The sequence below is a fragment of the Engraulis encrasicolus genome, chromosome 20 (genome assembly GCF_034702125.1).
Source record: "Engraulis encrasicolus isolate BLACKSEA-1 chromosome 20, IST_EnEncr_1.0, whole genome shotgun sequence".
Taxonomy (NCBI): Eukaryota; Metazoa; Chordata; class Actinopteri; order Clupeiformes; family Engraulidae; genus Engraulis; species Engraulis encrasicolus.
In genome coordinates, this window is record NC_085876.1 from 36170023 (window position 1) to 36193046 (window position 23024).

Below are 23024 nucleotides of genomic sequence, written 5' to 3' on the forward strand. Positions count from 1 at the left end.
GATACAACCAGTTTAGTCGAGTGCATTTATGCATTTATATATATAATACACCAACCCAAACATTTTTTAACAAAGGGAGTTTCAGTGGTTTGCACAAGTATCAGATGTGCTTAATACCATACTACAAGTTCACCAAAATTTCACTAGTTTTCAAGATGGCAGCCTATACCTACATCTGATACTTCTATAAACCATTGAGAAACCTTTTGTTAGATTTTTTTGGGGGGTTAAATCATAAATGCACCCGACCAGTTCTGCATGTGCTGATCCTAATGAGTAGGGACACTGTATCAATTAAAAAAAACAGAGCCTGAATTTCTCAGGTCCATCCTTTCCTCTGTCTTTGTCTCTTGCTTCCTAGAAGGAAACGAGGATGAGGGCAAGGACAAAGATGGAGGCCTGTGTCCAAGGCAAGAGGGATCGAGGTTGAATATTGATATGGGTGTACCCCAGTACAAGATTGGAACAGAGACCATGCAGCCAAGGTACAGTATATCAGAATCACTTCAGGAAGTAAAAACTCTGACAAAACCGTGATCCAACCAGTTCTTAATTAGGTGACCATGTAATGAGCACTCAAGACCAGTCAAATCAGCTTACTCATATCTTTTTCAGGCAGTCATAGAATCACGCAGGTGCAATCTTCTGCACCCAATCTCAAACTTATTCTGGCATGTTTATGCCAAAAACAGAGCATTCAGGATCTGAAATGGCACAATCTAAACAACCAATTGCAACTTGTTTTTTCTTAGCGAACCATGACGGCAATGTAGACGTCAGTGGTTTCCTCCAGTTCACTCGTGGTAATGATAATAATCATGAGCCATTCACCCATAATAAGCAATTTAGTTCCTAGAACAATTGGTGCGGGAACTGGCACCAGAACAACTCTGTGGTGCTAATAGTTGCTAAATACATTAGCTACTTTGTTGTTTGCAATGTAATTTCCCATTGACAACTACCCAAGTTGCAACTACACTTTCGAGAAATGCACCCCTGGTTGGCCTGAAAACAGCTCCAATGAAGTCCACTGTGTTAGCAGGAAGACATGGCAGAGTTTTCATTTCCTAAATGCATGTGAAGATTCTTTATTCAGGTCCTGTGCGTCAAAACAATTAGCTCTTTAGACTTTAAACTTTCTGAACCCGCGATGGACACCTCTGATCTTTGGTCGTCATTGTAAACACGCGTGGAGGTTTTGGGGGTTGATATGAGGTTAATGTAAGAGGAGGAAGGTTAGTTAGGGCTCCTTAGAGGTATCGTCAGACACAGCTTTGACCACCTGCTCGTCGCTGCTGCAATCTGCCGGAAGCGCGGGCTTCTGTTTGTCCTTGTCACCTTCGTCCACCTCTTCCACTGCTACTGATATCAGCAGTGGCGACTTCCTGCAGAGGGGTAAAATAACAGAAGAACCAGCCAATCAGCATCAGCATAGCAGATATCCTGGAGTTCTGTTCAAAAATACATAATACCAGTAGGAGAAGACTTCCTGGAGTAGGGGATGAGGACAGAAGAACTAGCGAATCGGTATCAGCCTACTGTTTCAAGGATTCTATTCTGTTAAAAAAAAAGGCAGTGAAGCCTCCAACATTCCCTTTCATGCTGGGATGATTACATCAAAAAAATCCATTTGGAGCGATGAAGCACGTTAAGCTCTGCCGACCACGATGATGCTGATCAGCATGACTCATTTCATTTGGGAGAAAAAAAGAAATAGAGGGCGCACTGCCTAAGCATCTTGTATTTAACAATGACAATAAAACCTTAAATTATCCAAGTCATTTAAGAACATTTGGCTGTGAGGACATTTCTTCTGTGTGTTATAATGTGTGTATGCATACCAATAGTATTAAGATTTTAATTTTTGTAGGGATTTTTATGCCTTTGTTTAGGATAGGATAGTGAGAGAGGGACAGGAAACGAATGGGGAGAGAGAGATGGGGAAGTGGCAAATGGCAAATGACCCGGGCAGGAATTGAACCCAGGTCGCCGGTGTAGTAACTCAGTGCCCTACCGTTAGGCCATGGCAGGGCCAGTAGTAAGATTTTTTTATGCATGTGTGTGCATACCGATAGTAGTACTTAAACAGTACCCAATGTCTACGAAAAATGTTAAGAATTCAGAATTTAAAGTATTTAAAGTAGTATGTATATTTGTGTGTGTGTGCGCGCACACATGTGTGTGTGTGCGCGTGTTTAGGTTTGTGTATGTGTGTGTGTATGTGTGTGCGTGTGCGCTTAGGTGTGTGTGTGTGTGTGTGCGTGCGTGTGTGTGTGTACCTGTCTCCACTCTGGGAGATGAGCCTGCGGCAGGTCTCCATCTGCACGTCCAGGCCGCGCTTCATGCTGCACATCTCCATGTACTCATGCAGGTGACGATTCATGTCTGACTTAGCAGTGGCCAACTCCAACTGTACAGAGAGAGAGAGAGAGAGAGAGAGAGAGAGAGAGAGAGAGAGAGAGAGAGAGAGAGAGAGAGAGAGAGAGAGAGAGAGAGAGAGACAGACAGAGAGAGCGAGAGAGAGAGAGAGACAGAAAGACAGACAGAGACAGACAGAGAGAGGGAGTCACAATATTACTTCCTGGAAGGAGAATGGTAGCTGCGTAGTTGATAATGGTATGGTAACAGCATGAAATGATCATAATAAAAGGATCACAATAAAAAGGCTAGCGCAGCATAAATTCCCATTACATTACATTACATTACATTACATTACACTTAAGGCCGCTTCGCATGGAATAAATATTACCAGTGGACCAGTATTTAAAGAGTAATAGGCACACGCCAATTTCATATTTTAATCTGTTCTGTATCGCATCGCATCATATCGAATCATACCGCATGGTGTTATAACTGAATCGTACCATATTGCACTGCATTGCAGTAGGTAGGATAATCATATTGTATTGTATCACTGGTAATTTCATGAATCGTGAATGTACTGAATCGTTGGCATGTGTATCGAGATGCGTATTGTATCGCTTTCATGATGAAGAGCCCTAGACCCCTAGTCCCCAGCTATATGCTGCTACATTATACTAATGTGCTGTACATGTTGTATTTGCTTTTTTTTGTTTAATTTAGTCTTTTTCGAGTTTATTTGATAGGAAAGTGTGAGGTGGACAGGAAGCGAATTGGGAGGGGTCGACAAAGGACCCGGGCCGGGAATTGAACCCAGATCAGCCGCATGGCAGGCGAGTGCCCAACCGGTTGGCCTCGGCAGGGCCGTGTTGTACACATTGTATTTGCTGCTTCATGCACTTCTGATTAGTTGCTAAACCACAAGTCATTGCAAGTTTAACGACAATAAAGTTCAATCTAATGTAATTTGATATATTTACACAGCCCACTCTATTTAGCTTGCTAGAGAAGACAGTAGCCAGCCATGCTGGCTTACACACATGACAACACTATTTCGATTTCATTTGCTAAGGCATGCACGCGCACATACAAGCACATGTACATGTACGCGCGCGCACACATACACACACCCATACATGCACACACGCACATACACACAAACACAAATATAGCGCACAAACGCACGCGCACACAAACACACCTCAATCTGGCCGATGGTGTCCTGGTACTCCTTCTCACGGGATTTGAAGAGGCACTCTGTATCCGTGATCACCTTCTCAATGGACTCCTCTTGCTGTGTGTGTGTGTGTGTGTGTGTGTTGCAGTGTATGTGTGTTGATGTGTGAGAGGGAGAGAGAGAGAGAGAGTGTGTGTATGGTTGCATGTGTGTGAAAAACAAAAAGTAAATCCAAGAGAAGGGAGAGGTACAATCAAATGAGAAATGCTGCAAAATAGAGCCAAAATAAAGCTACACAATTACATTATTTATACAACATGAAATAGTAGGTACAGTATAGCACTGAGCAGCAGGAGTGGTATCAAATGCCCAGCAAAGATGGCAAAAGAGGGGTAGCCAGATTTTTACCATACCCTCGTACTAGTGTACGGTAGGGCAGCGTTTCACAACCTTTTTTCTGTTGCGTACGACCCATATGCCCCTTTATTTTTTTAAAGATTTTTTTGGTCTTTTTCGACTTTATTTGATAGGACAGTGTGAGAGGTAGACAGGAAGCGAATTGGGAGAGAGACGGGGAGGGGTCGGCAAAGGACCCGGGCCAGGAATCGAACCCTGGTCAGCCGCATGGCAGGCGAGTGCCCTACCGGTTGGCCACGGCAGAGCCTCGTATGCCCTTTTCATTTCAGGAGTACCCTCTAACTCATGCTCTATATCCCTTCATCTAGCCCAATTTGACAATATATTGCATTCATTTGTTATTACTACATTTTCCCGCGTACCCCCTGCAGCGTGCTTGCATACCCCTAGTGGTACACGCACCCCTGGTTGGAAAAGACCACTGCTGTAGGGAATGATAATTGAGAGGACGTTTACGGATGGTAAGGCAAAGGGGGTTAGCAGGTGGGGATGACTTACAGCGGGCACGACTTCTCCCTGGGGGTCCATGGCCAGAGTGCATCCTGGGAAGTCTTCCCACAGGAGCAGGGTCTCCTCCGTCTCCTCCCAGGCCAGGCTGTCGCAGTCATCCTCAAACTCACACTCCCTCCTGTGGACACACACACACACACACACACACACACACACACACACACACACACACACACACACACACACACACACACACACACACACACAAAAATATGTACACACACACACACACACACACACACACACACACACACACACACACACACACAAAATATGTACACATACACACACACACACACACACACACATCAATCATGCTTACATACACACACACATACACACACAAAACATGCACACACGTGCACATACGCACACACGCACACACACACATACACACGTGCGCACATACGCACACACACACACACACACACACACACAAACAGATAACACACACAGACAGATAAAGTACACATTAAAAATACGCACGCATATGCACACATACGCACATATTTGAGCGTGCGCACACACACACACACACACGCAAACGCACACACACACATACACACAACAACCCTTGACTTCAACGGAAAACTACAAATTATGCTGCCAACCCTCTCTGCAGTAGGCCTGGCTCCATTTTGTGTGAAACTTTTTTTTCACAGGAAGAAACGACAGCTGTTTGCCTTTGGGGCTTCAATAGTCAGTTCCAGCACCATCATCATAGAAAAAAACACACTAAAGACACTAAAAATAGGGCTGCATAACCTACCATTATAATATTATAATTTGATACATATGAGACATTTCATACATTACAATATTAGAACTACAGTATACGTATTTCATACATTGCATACAGCATTTAAATATTTTTTAAACATGCTTTTGCTCACTCCCATTATTTACTGATATACAATATATGTGTAGAATTGAATTAACCCCTTAGCGCAGAGCCCATGTCATAACCTTACTGTCACCAAAATTGCAATGGCTATGTCTTAATCTGTTACTTAAGGCTCTCGGCACTGTCATAGCAGCAATGTTGTTATGATGTAGTTGAGTATTTTCAGCAAAAAATAAATAAAACATTTTGGATGACAACACCCACCCCCTTAACCCTGAATTTGAGCTGCTCCCCTCAGGGGGGGTGCTACAGAGCACACATTACAAGGAAAAACATCTACAAGCATTCATTCATACCCAACGCAATCTCCATGGTTAATAAGCAATGGAAAAGCTAGGCTGGTATAACAACAACAAGGGACTGGATCTGGTACCTGACCTGTACTGTATGTGGTATGTGTGCTGGGAGGGGTGGTTGGAGGGAGGGGATATGTGCAATTTTTTTATGTGTATTTATGTTTTTTTTTAGAGTATGAGTGATTTAATGGAGTGAATGTACATGTATATTTTTATGGTGAGACGAAAGATAAATTTTAATGCTTGCATGACAAATAAAGTATATTCTATTCTATTCTATTCTAATGAATAGGCCCACCGGCGACCCCATCTGCAGTAAGAGGCTACGTTCTCGTTGCAGAGACAAAAACGGTGAACCGTTTTACCTAATTGGTTGCTGCCTGATGACTTAGCAACTGTTATCGGAACCGGCACTGTAATAAACTAGCGCTTACAGCTGATTGAGCATCCTCTGCATCTCCTCATTGATCTGATTGGCTGAACTGCAGGATTCCACTTCCTTGTTCCCGCCCTCCTCGCTCTCGGAGAGGCTGATTGGCTCGTCGCCCTCGTTGCCTCGGACCGGCGTCTGCTTCCTGGGCCGGCGGAGGGTGGAGGGAGGAGTGGCCGCCTGCTGCACAGGACAGGATAGGACATGACATGACATGACGTGTGTGTGTGTGTGTGTGTGTGTGTGTGTGTGTGTGTGTGTGTGTGTGTGTGTGTGTGTGTGTGTGTGTGTGTGCGTGTGTGTATGACAAAAGACCAACAAAGGTCGGCGTCTGTGCCTGCACTTAACACCCGTGTATTGCTTGGTGCGTGCACTCCCAAAAAGTAGTAATCACTCGAGATAATGAAAAAAGGAGGCGCGTGTGAAAAAGTGTATTGTAGACGAAATTTAACAACAGAAGTCTGAGGTTAACTGGAGAAACAGACATTTCGGACTAGTCCAACTGCTGGACTAGCTCCTTTCGTCTGTGTCTCCAGTTAACCTTAGACTCCTGTTGTTAAATACAATATACAAATACATATAAAAACAAAATACAAATACAATATACTTTTTCACACAAGCCTTGTGTGCGCCTCCTTTTCTCCATTATTGTGTGTGTGTGTATCAAGTGAGAGAAAAAGAAGAGACACACTTAGAGGGTGTTGCATGTGTTCAAAGACAAAAACGTATACAGAGATGGACAACAAGCTTTGGATTAAGATAAATGACTTCATGTGAATGCACTTGTTAGCTGTGCCCTGACAAATGCTTTATGAGGGGTGCACACACAGATCACATTACATTACATAACACTTAGGTGATGCTTTAACCCAAGACATGTCCTGGTTAAAACATTTTTCTGTAAGAGCATCAAAGACAGAGCATCACAAGCCAACATAGCTAATAGATGTTAATATTACTAGTCAAACACACACTCACTAATGGATCAAAATGGCTGGTGAAGCTTTCTTTTCTACTAGCTCAACTGAATTCTTTTTCACCGACATTTGGCCGGTTGGCAGGTGTTCATTTAGCTCTGATCTATTATGTACAGTATGTGTGTTTGAAGGAAGCGAAGGACGGCGCTCTTCAGTTTATTCGCCCACAAACGTTTCAGGCAGAGCCCTTCTTCAGCGTGTTCTGGCGATTCCGAGAGCATCATTAGGCGACAGTGTGATAGTGCGCGTCTCCACCACTACTTCTCAAGTGTCAGTATGTGTGTTTACCTGGAAGATCTGGATCATGTCCTCGCAGTTCCTCTGCTGGGCCACGTCACACAGGCGCGCTGTGATGTCGATGCGGCGGCAGATGTCCATGTCCACCTTCATGGCCTTCTCCTGGATCTTACTGTCCAAGTCAGACAGGTCCTGAGAAAGCCATGAAATTCAGTTAACCCAGTAAGACAGGAACGCTGTTATAAATTTGCTGTGTTAACAGAATGGCAATGGCCAAGTCATTAAGTATTACTTAACCCATTGATGCTGGATGTTGCGTTGCGCAACATTTGCCCTGGCGCCTGGTGCCTGGAGATGCATGACGTAACATTCAGGCTCATGAGATTTGAGACAATTTTATTAAAAATCTTGGTATGTTAGAGCTGAATTAACACATTCTAATGCAAGGTGAGGGTCTTAGCGTTTAAATGCATGTTTTATGTGCTTCAGAGGCTGAGGGTTTTTATAGGCAGAGGGCAACTTTTCTTAAAAAAGGGCTTGGACATTCAGCACCCTTTTTTGCAGTTGCCTTAGGCATCAATGGATTAAGGCCCTGTGCACTGTCATAGTGGTGTAGTAGTACTATGGTAGTATTAGTACAGTTTTTTCCAGTGACTATTACTCCGTTCCACTGGTTGAACAGTGTGCTACGTGACTACAATGAGGGTCAACACTATTGTGGGACAAGTAGAAGAATAACTTTTGGCCTTCTCTCCCAAATGTGCTTTGGAGTTCCATGAGAAAAACATTAAAAACCTTTAATATAGCATGGCAAATCTGTAGAGAGATGAGCAAGATGTGCTCTTTCCTCCATTTTTTTGGACTAACAGAAGAATAACTTTTGGCCGTCTCTCCAGACTGTTCTTTAGAGTTCCATGCAACAAATACGAGTTATTCATACTCTCTATGTGTTGAATTAACACTACACAATGTACTGTGAAGAAGTGCTGTAGGAATATATGGAGTACTCAATAAGTTGGTAAAATAATTGTAGGTCTAAGTGTTTTCATACACAGTATATAGATATACGTATTCACAATCATATTAACAATTTATGAAGTATTCAGGTAAACAGGTAAAATCAGGTCATTTGAAATATGTGGTACTGGACTGCATTTTATGAATCCAGGTTCGCCATCACTGCCCGGATCCACATTGTGAATCTGAGTCAAGCAACTGTTGCCTGGCACAATATTTCCCTGAGGTCCTCCTTCTTTAGGCTAAAGCCAAACTGTGCCACATAAAATCCCATCCCCATCCTGCCCTGTCCTAGCCTGATAATCATAAACTGTCAAATCTCTTCGAGACTTGGTCTGACCAAGAGCATAACAACTAACATTTCTCAAACGGCATGGTTGACAAGCCTCCCTTGGTTTCTTTATGGTTGTTAGCTTCCTGACAAAGTGGGAGGAGTTCCCGATTTTTCAGGAGCTCAGAAAGTACTTGTTTTGCTCTTGGCCTGATTAGTAGCAATAGCAAAGCTGAAGGTGTTGCGTCACTAGGAGGGCACGGCCTGGCCTGCCCTGTCCTGTCCTGCCACTGCATTATAGAGGTCCAATGGTTAAGGTTGTCCTTCCTGTTCTTACACTTGGCAGGATAGGGAGATGAGAGTGGAACAGCTGTTGTGAGTCATTTTATAATGTCATCTTTGGGAACTAAGGGGTCTGATTAGGCAACATAGTGTAAGGATACTTGATATCCGTAAATCATTACTGTTATTGCCATTGTCATTGTCATTGTCATCGTCGTCATCATCATCATCATCATCATCATCATCATCATCATCATTCCAGAGTCATGGTCCACATTTTTAAAAAGAAGAAAAAAATGACACAACACAGGCAACAACAACTGCATCCACATGGATGACTGGTCTCATTCACCCCCCCCGGTTGGTATCGCACAGACAAGCTTGTGAAAGTGAATAATAATATACAGTAGTAATACTGCCCACTACACCAAGGAAAAAATGTGTCCTATCCTGTAGTATCTTACCACAATAAGAATGAAAGTATTTTATTCACAATTTACCATCAGGAAATATTACTGAAAAAGGACAGACTTGTGAAAGTTTTTTTTTTGTAATGAACACCTCATAGCACCCCATGCTGTTATCCGCCTGGGCCTCGAAGTTAAAGGTCCAAAATGTGAGCCATCCTATTACACCACTTTATTAAGGTCTCAGAGGTCCTGAATGCCCGCCAAACGAGATCAGTATCCAGCCTCAGTCAGCTGGTTTGTTGTAGATCAGTGGCTCTCAACCTTTTATGAACAAACGCACCTACCAATACCCCCCTTGGTATTAAAAAATAAAATGGACTAATGCCCCCCAATGTCAATAGAGCAGCCCCATCCCATCCTCCTCACAGCTGTATCTTTCCTTCCATAACGCCCCCTCGGTTTCTGTAGCGTCCCCTGTTAAGGAACACTATTGTAAAGAGACCAGCACTACTGCTGAGGACAGGGCCGGATTACACAGGCTAGACACAGGCTAGATATGGCTGCAGCCAAGGGGTCCCCACCTGCCCGGGGGCCACTGGTGGGCCAACAGTGAAAAATTGCAGGATTGTGACAAGTTGCAATATTGAAGAATTCATCTGTCGTGTTGAGTACAGTTGGTAGACATGTTACCCTTAATTCCCAGCTCATAATTATGATCCTGTCTATGTAAATTTGTCGCAAACTTGTAACTTGCAACTTGCAGCCTAGGGGGCCCCAGGCACATCTTAACCCGGCCCTGGCTGCGGAGCTAAATTTGCCTGGTGGTACTGCTCTGCCTCTGCCCCCGGCCTCTCGTGTTGACCTAGCTGGCAGGCCATGACCTGCTCGGTTGTTTTTAGTCCCGGAGGATTACCGTGGGGGGTGGCTATACATTGTAATCACTGGGCTGCTCTGCTCCGTTGTTGTTTAGGAGACCGCAACTATTTGTGACACAGACACACACAGGTCTCTGTGGGTGCGTTCCTATATGCAACCTTGCGTCCTCCACTTGTGTTTGTGGCCTCGTCCCAGGAAGTAATACATTGTGATGACATCACTGACAACAGCATTATATTTCAATATCTCGCAAAAGCTCAATTGTAAAGTCATTTTCTCATTTTCAAACAAGACGGTAAATGAAGAATGGTCCCCCAACAATTGCTTTGGCTAGGCTGACAGCGGGGAAACTTAATTATTTTCTCCACGGAGGCGGGCCATCTGCAAAACGCGAGGCCACAAGCCCAAGTGGAGGACACAAGGTCACATATTGGAACGCACCCTGTGACTAACACTACGGCAATCCGGAGGGGTCAATAATATACTCACGTTACTCATCAGGCCTTTGAAGAGCACCAGCTCAGCCTTCAGCTGTTTGACTCTCAGGGCCAGTTCATCTTGACACACCTCGCTCTCCTGCAGGTCCTACCAGAGAGAGTAGAGAGAGAGAGGTTCCATTGGCCCATTGTTTCCGGGTTATATTATTTCAAGGGGGAGGGGGGGGGGGGGAATCCCCTTTTGGCAGACCTAGGCAGACCCAAGGACTGTTCTATTCAATGCTAGGAGTATTATGACACGCCCCTTTAGGCAGACCGGAACCTGGTCATGTTAGGTGCCCATAGCAACCATATCTCTATATACTTAAAGAATCTCTGGTCCTACGGGGACACAGAGGGGACAGGGGAGGGATGAAGGTACATGGCACGCCACAGAGAGTTATGCTAATTAACTACATGGTAGCAAGCACAATCACTCTGCATTCTACTCTGGTTAACTAGGATAAGATGCTACACACACAAGGATAAACACACAAGCCACGGGAAATTATATTAAGTACATTGTAATAAGCACCTAACTTGCTCTAAAATGAAAACATAGCTTTTTTTCAACTAAGAAAGGATGCAATTACGTACGTGACTGAATGTCACTATTTTCCTATTTACATATGAAAATATTTGTTAAAGGTACACTGTCAGGGTTCCCACTCTTTTTCAAAAATCATTTTCCAGGATATTTCCAGGACATTTCCAGGACTATTTTTGGATAATTCAGGACGGATATTTAATCCGTCGGACCCACAATTTGGACATACACAACGACACACAATGCATTTTAGAGACAATGTGACTTTAAGGTTGAAATGAGTTGTACAGTAATGAATGAGTACAGTGTGTTAGGGAAGAGGGTACGTCCAAAGACGTCATAAGAGCATAGTATGGCATGGCCGCAAGGGGAGTCACTTTCTTCTTCTGCAGTTAGTACTAAGGAGACTAGTGATAGGAGGGATTACATTAAACACTGACAACTGGATCTCCTCTCTTGACCAATTTTGCGAAGTTACAGAGTTCAGATTTTATCCATTATGGCGTTGCACCCACTGACCATGAGCACAGTGTCTTTAAGCAATGTCCTCGGACTACACCTAACCCAATGCAGTTACTATTAAGTGATACTTCTTATCCAATGTACATTATTTGCTTAGTACTGGCGGCAAGGTAAAATGCAAAGCCACTACCGCCAGGGCTGGAGTGTGGAACAGGTCATAGGACATAGTGAATTTGTGTCATCTGTAATTAAGGCTAAATGACAGTTGTAATTTAACCACAAACTGAACATTGACGACAGGACATCCTATTTTGACCGAGCCGGAACTAGCAGCAGCTCCTCGCACCCACAATGCAATTCAAATTGCGGAGTTTCCAGGGTCACAATTTTTATCGATCATGGCCTTGCATCCACTGCGCATGGTGTCCCCGGGCTACGCCCCCGTACTACACCGTGGCCAATGCAATTTCCTGCGAATAAGCGTTCTTATCCATTCTATGTTCTTTGTCCTGGGTTGCGGTTGAAGATCACCAGCTGTCCCGCTAGTAGGAATCTGCTGGAGCTTGGCGACCACACCCCTATGTCAAATTTCGCAAGCCCAGCACGTGCAGCCTCTGTTCAATTGAAATGCTTTCTGATCCACAAAACGTTTATTCGGAATTAAATGAAAGTGCAATGTAAACTCACATTAATGTCACATTATCTCAGAAATTAATACCTTAATAGTCTCTCTCTTATCGCAAAAATTAGTGTACTTGGATTTAAATGCATTCTCCACAAGACTTGACTTTGACTTTTTTGCTCACCAACCATTGTGGGCAGTGGTTTCTGTCTTTCTGCAAGCCAGTTTTGTTGCCAGTTTCTTTTTCCCTGGAATATTCTTGCATACAAACATGCAACTATGTGATGCGACTACTGTGATTTGTCACACCAAAGATCAAACTACGGTAGGTTTCAAAGTGGCTAGCGAGACTGAAAGCTCTGCTCTCCAAAAAAGATAGCAGTACAATTTTTTGTAAGGAAGTGCTAGCACTGCCTATTTGTAGGCCTATTATGACCGTAAGCAGGTTTTCGAGAGATATATAACGCCATGATATCAGCTAGCGACTTTTCAGCAAGCCAACTAGCGACTTCTAGCAACTTTTGGCAACACTGAGTCAAAGAATATGAATGTGTATAAGTGCAATCAAAGATGGCAACCTGACCAAACTGTGTGTGTGTGTGTGTGTGGACAATAATGCATTCAATAGGTGGATATAAATTGAATCGTCACGTCTAGACTCGGAGAAGAGTAATAATTATACCACAAACAAAATCGGGAAAAAGTTGAAGGGAAAAAAATCCAGGACAAATATTTTTTTTCCAGGATATTTGGTGAATTTCCAGGACTTTCAAGGACTTGAAAACACATCTCTAAATTTCCAGGTTTTCCAGGACGTGTGGGAACCCTGCACTGTGCAGGAGATTTTCAAAAAAGGTACTGCAACTATGCTGCTCATTGAAACTGGGCTGCCTATTGCCAAATTTGATCTTTACATGAAAGTTTACTAAGTAATAAAGAAATATTTTCTAGTATGGTCCAAGTAGAGTCATTTTTGCAGCTAAAAACAGCTATTTTTGGAAATTCAAAATGGCTGACCATGGAGAAGATCCCCCTTTTCATGTATATAAAAGTGCACATTTTCCAGTCATAATGAATATACAAAATTTGATGGTGGTGGTAATTATTCATGAAAAAGTTAACATTAGTGAATGGGCAGCATAAATTCTGGAAATAAACAACTAAAAATCTCACAGTGTCCCTTTAAAAACTGGCAGATCTTTAGTGCCCTTGATGTTCTCTTCCAGCGCAAAAAATACTCAGCTTTAAATGTCACTAGACTCTAGTTGACGGATGTTACTGTATAGTAAGAACTGTATAATTAAGAATTTCTTAATTTCTATTTATTTACATAAACCAATGTCATACAAAATCGAAAAGCATGTTTAAGAATCCTAAAGCACTGCATCGAATAGTATTCATTTTCAGGCTACAGATGGGTGGAAATCGTAAAGCCCTGCATGTGCTGCAGAGTTAAGTTAGGCCTGGGACATGCTTGATGCAGGATAGATACACGTGCACGGGCAAATTTCACGCATTAATGTGTCTGCCAATTTCATGTGCGGGAGACCACCTGACACAAGGTACGCAGGCGCGTGCGGACGGTGCAATATTGACAAAACCACGAGGGGTGATCTTCCGAACTTTCATGTTGAGGTTGCGGTAGTCAAACAATGGTAGAAAACATTAATGAGAGAGCCCTGTTGGCTATCTGCCCCCTAGATAAGTGAGCGCGAGCGCCCGCACAAGAGGGAGTCACATGATACCCTCTGTTTCCTGCGAAAACTCATTTTAGTTATTTTATTCCTCAATTCGCCTATGGTCAAATATAGAATAAATGTTTAAGCACTTACATTTCGTTGCTTCTCCGCATATATTAGTTAAATAAATGCTTTGCCATTTATTCAACATGTGCTATGGTATTTAAAATGAAACCCTTTAAAATCAAGAAGGCTTCGCGACCCTCTGTGGATCTTTGGCGACTCATAGGTTGGGTCCCGACCCATAGGTTGGGAACCACTAGATGATACCTCCAATATCGTGTAAAGTGCCCCATTGTCCTGAAGCGAGTGTGTGCACTCAGTCGCACGTGACTGCATGCGCCATTTCAGGCACACAGCAATAACGTCCCTGGCCTTGGAGACAATAAGACACTCACCTCCTCCAGGTCGGCAACCTTTTCCTGGAGATCCACTCTCGCAGAGTACTCTTCCTCCCACCTGCAAACAAAGTGCATCATTCTTCACCTATTTCAGGAATTAGGATGGTAAATCAATACATAAAACTCTGACAAATTACTATCACTATCACAAGTGAAAACATGTAGAGAATTTTGCAGATATGCAGTACAGCAAGTGGAGTTCTAAATTCTTGTTATTAGAATAATGTCCTTCACGTACAAGACACATGAAATTACAAATGAACATATATACTAAAATGACGTCTATCCACTTGTTAATGTTACTGCTATCGTGTGACAGAACAACATCCTTTTGCCCTCTCTATGTGCTGAGTATGGCATCAGTAATACAAATGAAGCATGGCCTCTTAAAAGCACCAATGGAACGCTGTAATTGTCATTGAAAACACAGCAGTACTACACAACTATGACACACAGTGCACAGGGCCTTTCCTAATACATGAAGAAATGGTCATTGCCATTTTATGTTTCTTCACCTGCCCAGGGACTGCGGATGGAAATAAGCTTCTAAAATATAATCGGGTGCAGGTCATCTCTTTACTTTTGTAATTAATGTACTTTGCACATGGTCCCTGTCGAATAAACCAAATAAACTAAACTAAACTAAACATTCTGGTAATGGTTCATTTATAACAGGGGATGTGTCTCGGGCCTGCTGGGTTAAGATGCTGTAGTGTATGGGATCATGATTTGCCATCTGGGGCCTGAGTGTGTATCTGTGGCACCTGCCCACCACACCACCCGCAGCAGCACTCAGAGAGGAAATGTTTTCAAACTCTCCTAGCATCCTTTCAGCCGGTCGTGCAGGCCATAATTTGCCCCTACTGTATATGTTTCCCTCCACGTCTCCCTTGGCAAGCAGTAATCTCTTATTGATGCTCTGCTGAAGCCTGAAGCGCAGGGACAGATAAATGCATGGACCTACTGGGTCCAGGCCCAGGGCCCCAAGAATCAAGGGGGCCCTGAAGCTCTAGCCTAGCCTCTATATTTTCATTCTCATATTGTATGAAAATCACACTTTTCACAACTGTATTCTCAAATTCTCTCAGGGTACAACCCCAAAATATCCAACAACATGGACTCCTATGAACACCTGGCCTAAAACCCGGAATTGTTTTGTAAACTATCAGCACCCATTGAGGGGGGTGGGGGGTGGCGGTGTGTGGTGTGTGGTGTGGGCTTTCTTGTTGTCTGGCTCAGGGGCCCATGAAATCATATAATCCGTCCCTGCTGTAGTGCTGTAGTGCAGGCCATTAGATGGGCTTGTCCCGCATGGGAGAAATAAGTGGGTCTTGCAAGGACGTCCGAATTGGGATATGTCAAGATCTGAGCCACAGCCACTTACGACATACACACTGTAGGCCCAGCTACTGTAACACATTTCACACAGCCCAGTGCTGAAGTGTTTCACAACCTACCTACCTACCGTGCTGTGGTCATTCCTTTCTTTACTTTGTTCTCATTTTATTGTAGATGTTTGTGCTTTTTATTTATTAATAAGGAATTGGGATATGTCAAATTCTGAGCCACGTCCACTTGTTTTCAATCTAGTGTGCTGTGGTCATTCCTTTTGTTTGTTTGTTGCTATTTTATTGCAGGTGTTTGTGCTTTTTTGAAATTATTTATTGATATTACTAGGATAGTTGAAGTGTGATGTCTAAATCTGAACCACAACCGCTTACGACGTACTTCTTACTCACTTCATACAGAGTATTTTTTTCATTATTATTCTTTATTTTACTTGTAATCCAGAAGGAAATTAAGGTGTCTGTCAGTATTTATGAAAATTAGAAGGATGTCTGAATTGGTACTTGCATGCTTTATAGAGCAACGTCAGTGTTTTCAGCCAACTGTGCTGTGGTCATCTTTGCAGTTTGTTGTCATTTTGTTGTACATGTGTGTGTATGCTTTACATTTATTAATATTTTATTATAAAAACACCACATCGGAAACCTGAAACTGATGCTGCCATTCTACAATACTCGTAAGGCAGCCAGGAGGCAGTTGCCATGACAACTGAGAAGAACTTCAGCTCAAGAGCACAGAAGTCATATGAGTTGCATGCCTGTTCTGTTCTCTCTCCCCGTGCTGCGATATGTTCTCTCGTGTGTGCTGCACAAGCTCCATCTAACCCAAAAACGACACGTGCGCGCGTACACGCACACGCACACGCACACACACACACACACACACACACACACACACACACACACACACACACACACACACACACACACACACACACACACTACATGTTATGCACAAACACGCATGCGCACATGTACACCCTCTCTCACACACTCTACTCTACACATGCACGCAAGCTCTGCAGGGATGCAGCGAAGCGATGGGTTGAGGATGGGATGGGATGGGAAGGGAAGAGGAGAAATGTTACGTAAGCAAGCGCCCAAAACTGCCCCAAACCTGTACTGAGAGACGCACCACAATTACACGCGACAGTCAGAGCACTGCGAAAAAACGTCCAGGCTCTGCTAATCAAAATGGCCACTGAGAGGAGAGGCCCAGTACGTACGTAGTAGTAGTAGCAGCATCCCTGCCATGAACAAAAACAAGCCCCATTTACACACCAGCAGAGATACACAGTGGATGCAATAAAACGTCTAATTTGTTTTTTAACATTAGCTCCCCAGTGGGTGAGGCTAGCAAACAAACTGGGGGAACAGCGTGAACTACATTTAATCTCCCCTGAGCAGCCGGAGAGTGTGAGTGTGTCAGGGAGGGAAGAGATGAAGGTCTTCATAACAAGCAGCACAGTGCATCCCCGCTGCAGCCCATCAGGGCAAAGACATTAATCAAAGTGATGACTGGTACTGCGGAGAGACGTGTGGAGACGGAGAGAGAGAGAGAGAGAGAGAGAGAGAGAGAGAGAGAGAGAGAGAGAGAGAGAGAGAGAGAGAGAGAGAGAGACAGAGAGAGAGAGAGAGAGAGAGAGAGAGAGAGAGAGAGAGAATGTGTGTATAAAGCAGGATAGACAGACAGAGACAAAGCAGGAAAGAGAGAGAGAGAGAGAGAGAGAGAGAAGGTGGCATACATGGAGAAATAAGTGTACAAGTGAAACAAGTGTAGGAGATGGAGAAGGTGTGTTTGTGTGTGTGCTTGGGGAGGTAGTGGGGGCGGGGAGCAGGGAGGAACAGAGAAGAGACGAAGAAACTCTCATCAGAGCAGAGCAGAGCAGAGCAGAGCAGAGTAGTGCTGCATTGCAGAGGCTCAACACAGAGGGGAGGGGGCCGGAGGCAGAGAGCAGGAAGAACAGGAGGAGGGAGGGGACGAAGGAGGAGAGGAAAAGAGGAGCCGAGGGAGGGAGCAGAGGGATGGGGAAAGGGGAGGGGATGGGGAGGGAATGAGGAACGGATGGAGAACACGAGGAGGGAGGGATGGAGAGAGAGAGGGAAGGAGGAGTGGAGTGGTGGAGAGAAGGGAGGGAGAACTTGAGGAGGGAAGGGCTGAAGGGAGGGATGCAGGGCAGGAGAGGCAGGGGAGTGGAAGATGTGAGCATGTGAGAAAAACAAAAGGAGGGCGGAGGAGGAGAGGACGGATGAGGGGAAGAGCATGTGAGGCCAAAGGAGTGAGGAGGAGTGAACGGACAGGGGGTAGAGGAAGAGAGGCCTTGCCGTGCCACTTCTCGCACTCCCGAGATAATTTATCTCATCCAGAAGACAGCATCGATTTGGACATTTAGGACGGTGCAGCTGTGCTTGCTAGTTGGAAACTCTTGCTTGTTGGCATAGTCTGTGCAGCCTCCTGTATGCCTGTGCATAGGTGTTACAACACAAACCACTGAGCTTAACACTTTCATGCTGAGCCTTTTCTACTAATATAAGCCTGTTGTTACCATAACAATCAAGTCTTAATGTGTTGCAGCTGTGGCCTAATATTGTAGCTAGACTGTACAGAGGTGGGCGTATGACCAGAGGGTTGCAGGTTCGAATCCCACCCTTACCTCTCCCTAGTCCCTACACGTCCATTCATGGCTAAGGTGCCTTTGATCAACGCACCTAACAACCCCTACATTGCCCCAGGGACTGTAACCAAATACCCTGTAAATTTGGAATTCGGAAGCTTGTTTGGATCAAAGTGTCAGCTAAATGTAATGCAATGTTATGTCATGTAGTACTTAAGACTCTCTGCAATGTCATCACAGCAATGTTGTGAAGATGTAGTTGAGTCTTTTGGCATCACTGATGAGCCAGAATCTGTTTTAACTGTTGTTACCAAAATGGTAATGACCAAGTCTTAATCTGTTACTTAAAACTCAGAAATGTCATAGCTGTTATAACAACTAGTCAATGGCTACGTTTACATGAGACATTTAATTCTGAATAAAGCTTAATTTCGCTTTGAAAACGTCATGTTAACACGTCTTAATTCGGAAATAAAGGAAAGATTAAAGTAAACTTGATGGAACTATTTAATTCTGAATGATTAATTCTGAATTAAAAACATCATGTAAACATAGTGAATGTTCCAATAATGTAGGTTTACATATTTTTGGATCGCTGATGAGCCCATCTGCACCAAAAGGCCACTAAACCCATCAAAAGTAATAGGTGAAGTAAAAGGAAATACCATCCCCCAAAAAATCTCTGTCACAACAAAATCCAACACCAGACTCTTCAATGGTCTCCGTCTTACCACAAGCATTCGGGTCATCATCATACTGTTTCCTATGTAAACAGTGGTGTAGAAAAATGTTTCTGAGGATTCATTACACAAACTGTGGTCACCTACTGAAAGTGATACCAGGCCATCATGCTGATCATGCCATCATCTATAAGAAATGCAGTGTTAATTCAACACTCAAAGAGTCAATTTAACACATTCTGGTATGTATTTTCTCCCAGAGTACTCTGTAAGTGTTGAATTAACACTAGTTTTTTTACTGTGATAACTGACCATACACTTGCCAAACAGTACGGACCGATCCTGTACTGTAACATTAATATCTGATTTGTAACTTATTGATTTCTGATGTCGATAGTCTATTGCACAATAGTGCAGTAATGAAGACCAACCCATCAACTTCAACCAAATAGTCTGCAGTGCACAAACGTCTTTCAAATGGTATGTTTACACTAGAGTTACACTAGAGCAGCGGCTCTCAATCTTTTTTTAATTAACACCCACTTGACCTCATCATAAGCCTCCCAATGCCCCCATGACCTCATCATAAGCCTGCCAATGTGCCTCTTATCCCGTTAAGACATGGTATTATAAATCTGCTGTTACCAGAATGGCAATGACCAAGTCGTAGTGCAATACTAAAGGCCCTGTGCTATGTCATAGTATTGTAGTACTATGGTAGTTAACTTTTCAATGTTTATTACAGCGTGCCACTGGAGGTGCAGCGTACATTAAGGGGCTACGTATTAAAAAATAAAACAGACTAAGGGGTCCCAATTGCAACTGGGCACTCCCCCTCTCAGCTGTAGCCTTCTCAATGACCCCCTAAGGGGGTGTTGGAGAGACTAGAGCTCTAGAGCCCCCGGGGTTGAAAAACATTACACTTGAGTGTTATCAGAAGGCAGCGCTTTACCTGTGTTTATACTCATCTCTCTCCCGCTTGACTTTGCCCAGCACGTTGTAGAGTGCACGGATCTCTGGTGAGATTGTGTCGACCTGCACCCCGACGCCGTCAGGATGGGCCCCCCAGGACATCCCAGGCCCCACCATTCGAGTCTCTTTGCCAGTCACTGGGCACAGCCTGCGGGCGTGATTGTAGGACCAGATGGTTCCAGGTAGGAACCGTGGTGGAGGGTTGTGGCATGTTGTGCTGGTTCCAGTGCTCATGAACCTCTCATTGGTGTTGGTGATGGTCCTGGGTGGTCCTAGATCAGTTGGAGTAGGTGGGCTGATTGTGATATTGGTGGTGGTAGTGGTGGCGGTGGTGTTGCTGGTGTTGAAGTTTAAGTCTGTAGCTGTGATGGGGGGATTTGACACCACCAAGCTCGGTTTGAGGTTTGGTTCCAAAACATCTGCTGTGTTCAGCGAAGGGGACAGCAAGCTCCCTGACAAGTAGGGGGTGTTGATTGTATTATGAAGAGGGATGAAGTCTGGCCTCATAATAGGCCCAACAAACCCGGTCTGAATGCCGACATCCCTGGTCAAGGGCCTTCTTCCCAGACCATCGTTCTGCGAGTCAAGGGCTTGTTGGAGCTGTTTCTCCAAAGCCTTGTTTCGACGCTCCAGCTCATGAACTTTAGCCAAAAAGCAGCGGAAGCGCAAGTTAAGGGTCTTCAAGACGCTGATGTTAGACCCCAGGTCGTTACGCAAAGCCATGGCGGCAGGTGCAGGTGGTGGCGCGCGGTGGAGACTGTTGTTGAGATGCAAGTACGCGAGCCCTGTGGTCGGCAGACTGTCCGGTGCCATCCCAGGGTGCTCGCCCAGGAAGATATTGGAGTCATGAGCGCTGTAAAATGACTCGGGCATCATGCCTGGAGTCGATGACTCTAGACCCGATAACGGACTCGGCTGCTGATGCTGGAGCGAATAAACGCTCTCCCCGAGCAAAGGATTCATTCTTCTGTGGGAAAATCTGAAATGCTCGAAATCCGGCATGAACGCCGATTTATCTGTGTAGCTTGTCAACAAGCTAACAAAATTAAATCTGTAACTGAGGTCAAAATAAGCTAACGTTACTTGGTTAGCTTTGGAAAGTGACACCCGTTGGAGCAGCAGCGGTGTCAACAACAGGCACAGTCCTCCTCTGTCCTCACCAATGATTAATTATACGGCAAAAGATGCGCGTTACAAAAGAGCTGTATACAAATGCAAAGTACCTTTTTATCCACTGTCCGAAAGCACGATATATAGGTCTTGGATCACAGCGGTGTTGCCACAGTTCCTCACATGCACAAATAAACACGGGACAGGTGACTGCGGCGCTCAGCTGTAGCTCACTGGTATTACTCACCCAAGAAATTTAGGACAGTGCAAAAATGCAAATGTGCATGCAGTGCCGCGTTCGTCGTCATTCTATAAGCAGTTATCCTTCCGTATTTGTGTTATAATCGGACAACTTTTGTGAAATCAAAGCCAAGAAAAAGACACCAAAAGCTATGAGCAATGTCTTCCGCAGGTTTTCAGAGCGTTACGGTAGCCCTGGCATCAGCCTGACGTCAGTCCGGCCGTGAAAGAGATGCGCCAAGAAGTAAAATAATCATGACGACACCCTTATACACTAATAATCAGGGGTGGAAAAGTAACTTTTTACTTTTACTCAATATTGTACTTGAGTAGCTTTTATGAATACTTTGTACTTTTTAAGTATTTTTTAAAATTAATACTTTTACTTGTATTTGAGTACATTTTGACCCAAGTACTTTACTCAGTTACACTGGAACCTGGCCTGAGTACTGAGTAAAAAGAAAATGACTGAGAGACAAAATACCATGCACAATAATGCCACAATCCGCCAGAAATGAAAGATTGTGCAGGATGGCACACAGCATTTCCACTATTTTACTATCTTGTATCAATGTATTGGATGATGGCTGGTGCCAAGCAAGAGATAGAGGTTATGGAGGACGATATTCAAGAAAAATAAACATGACATTCTCAAGAGGAAAGCTAATTAAAAGTAACTAAGTACTTTTTACTCAAATTACATTTTAAGTGAAGTACTTTTTACTTTTACTTGAGTAGATTTTTAGATGGGTACTTTTACTTGTACTTAGTAGAATTTAGGCAAAGTAAAGATACTTTTACTTGAGTACACATTTTCTGTACTCTTTCCACCTCTGCTAATAAGTAATTATTAAAGCCATGCGCGCTACATTACCTATTGATGATTAAGGATTGTGTTGTCTTTGAATGTCAAATAATGACAGCATGTCAGTGTGGGAACAGCTCATATCAAACTGTGGTACAAAAAAGAGAGCAACTTTTTAAAATTAGGCCTATCCAATGTCATGACTTCACTGTGGTTATTCACTGATCCCTTTAAGATTCAAGATTTGTTTATTACGTCTTGTTATAGGTTTGAAGTATATAAAGAGTAAAAATTTTTGTATTTTTGTGTCCTCAAAAAGATTTAAAAGAGAAAAAAGAGAGAGAGAGGGGGGGGGTGGAAAAGGTGCAAGAAAGTGCCTTGTTGATGTCTTCAGCATGAGTTCAGCAATCTAACTGCTTGGTGGAAGAAACTACTTTGGAGTCTGGTAGTGTGAGATTTCAGGATTCTATACAGTTTCCCAGATGGTAATATATAAATCAGTTAATGATTGGGATGAATAGGATCCTCCAAGATTTTTTTCTTTATGTTGTACAAAATATTGCACAAATAAGAAGTTCATTTAGGATTTAGGAGCCTTATATTGGGACTACATTTAGAAGCAAATATAACTTCATACATTTAACACTTGAAACTAAAACTTAAACTTTTTTTAACAAAAAAAGTCTCCTCAAACTTAAAGGTTCAGTAAATGCTGCTAGAAAATGAAATAAAATCAGAGAAGAAATAGAGAGCCAACATAGGAGATTAATCTCCTTGATTCTGATACTACCATCGCATTGGGGAAAACCCCTATTACAAATATAAAAAACAATACACATTCTGA

The 23024-nt window shown here is 43.5% G+C and overlaps 1 protein-coding gene across 1 annotated transcript; it reads right to left on the reverse strand.

Annotated features, from left to right (window-relative positions):
• Window positions 1–839: 839 nt before the first annotated feature.
• On the reverse strand, window positions 840–21027 carry iffo1a (intermediate filament family orphan 1a). The gene is made up of 9 exons (XM_063185847.1): window positions 20006–21027; window positions 14410–14470; window positions 10655–10750; window positions 7361–7501; window positions 6100–6278; window positions 4466–4583; window positions 3563–3655; window positions 2280–2410; window positions 840–1385 (listed from the first exon to the last, which is right to left on the reverse strand). The coding sequence occupies exons 1-9, from the start codon at window positions 21025–21027 to the stop codon at window positions 1241–1243; spliced, it is 1986 nt and encodes a 661-aa protein (XP_063041917.1). The 3' UTR covers window positions 840–1240.
• Window positions 21028–23024: the final 1997 nt, after the last annotated feature.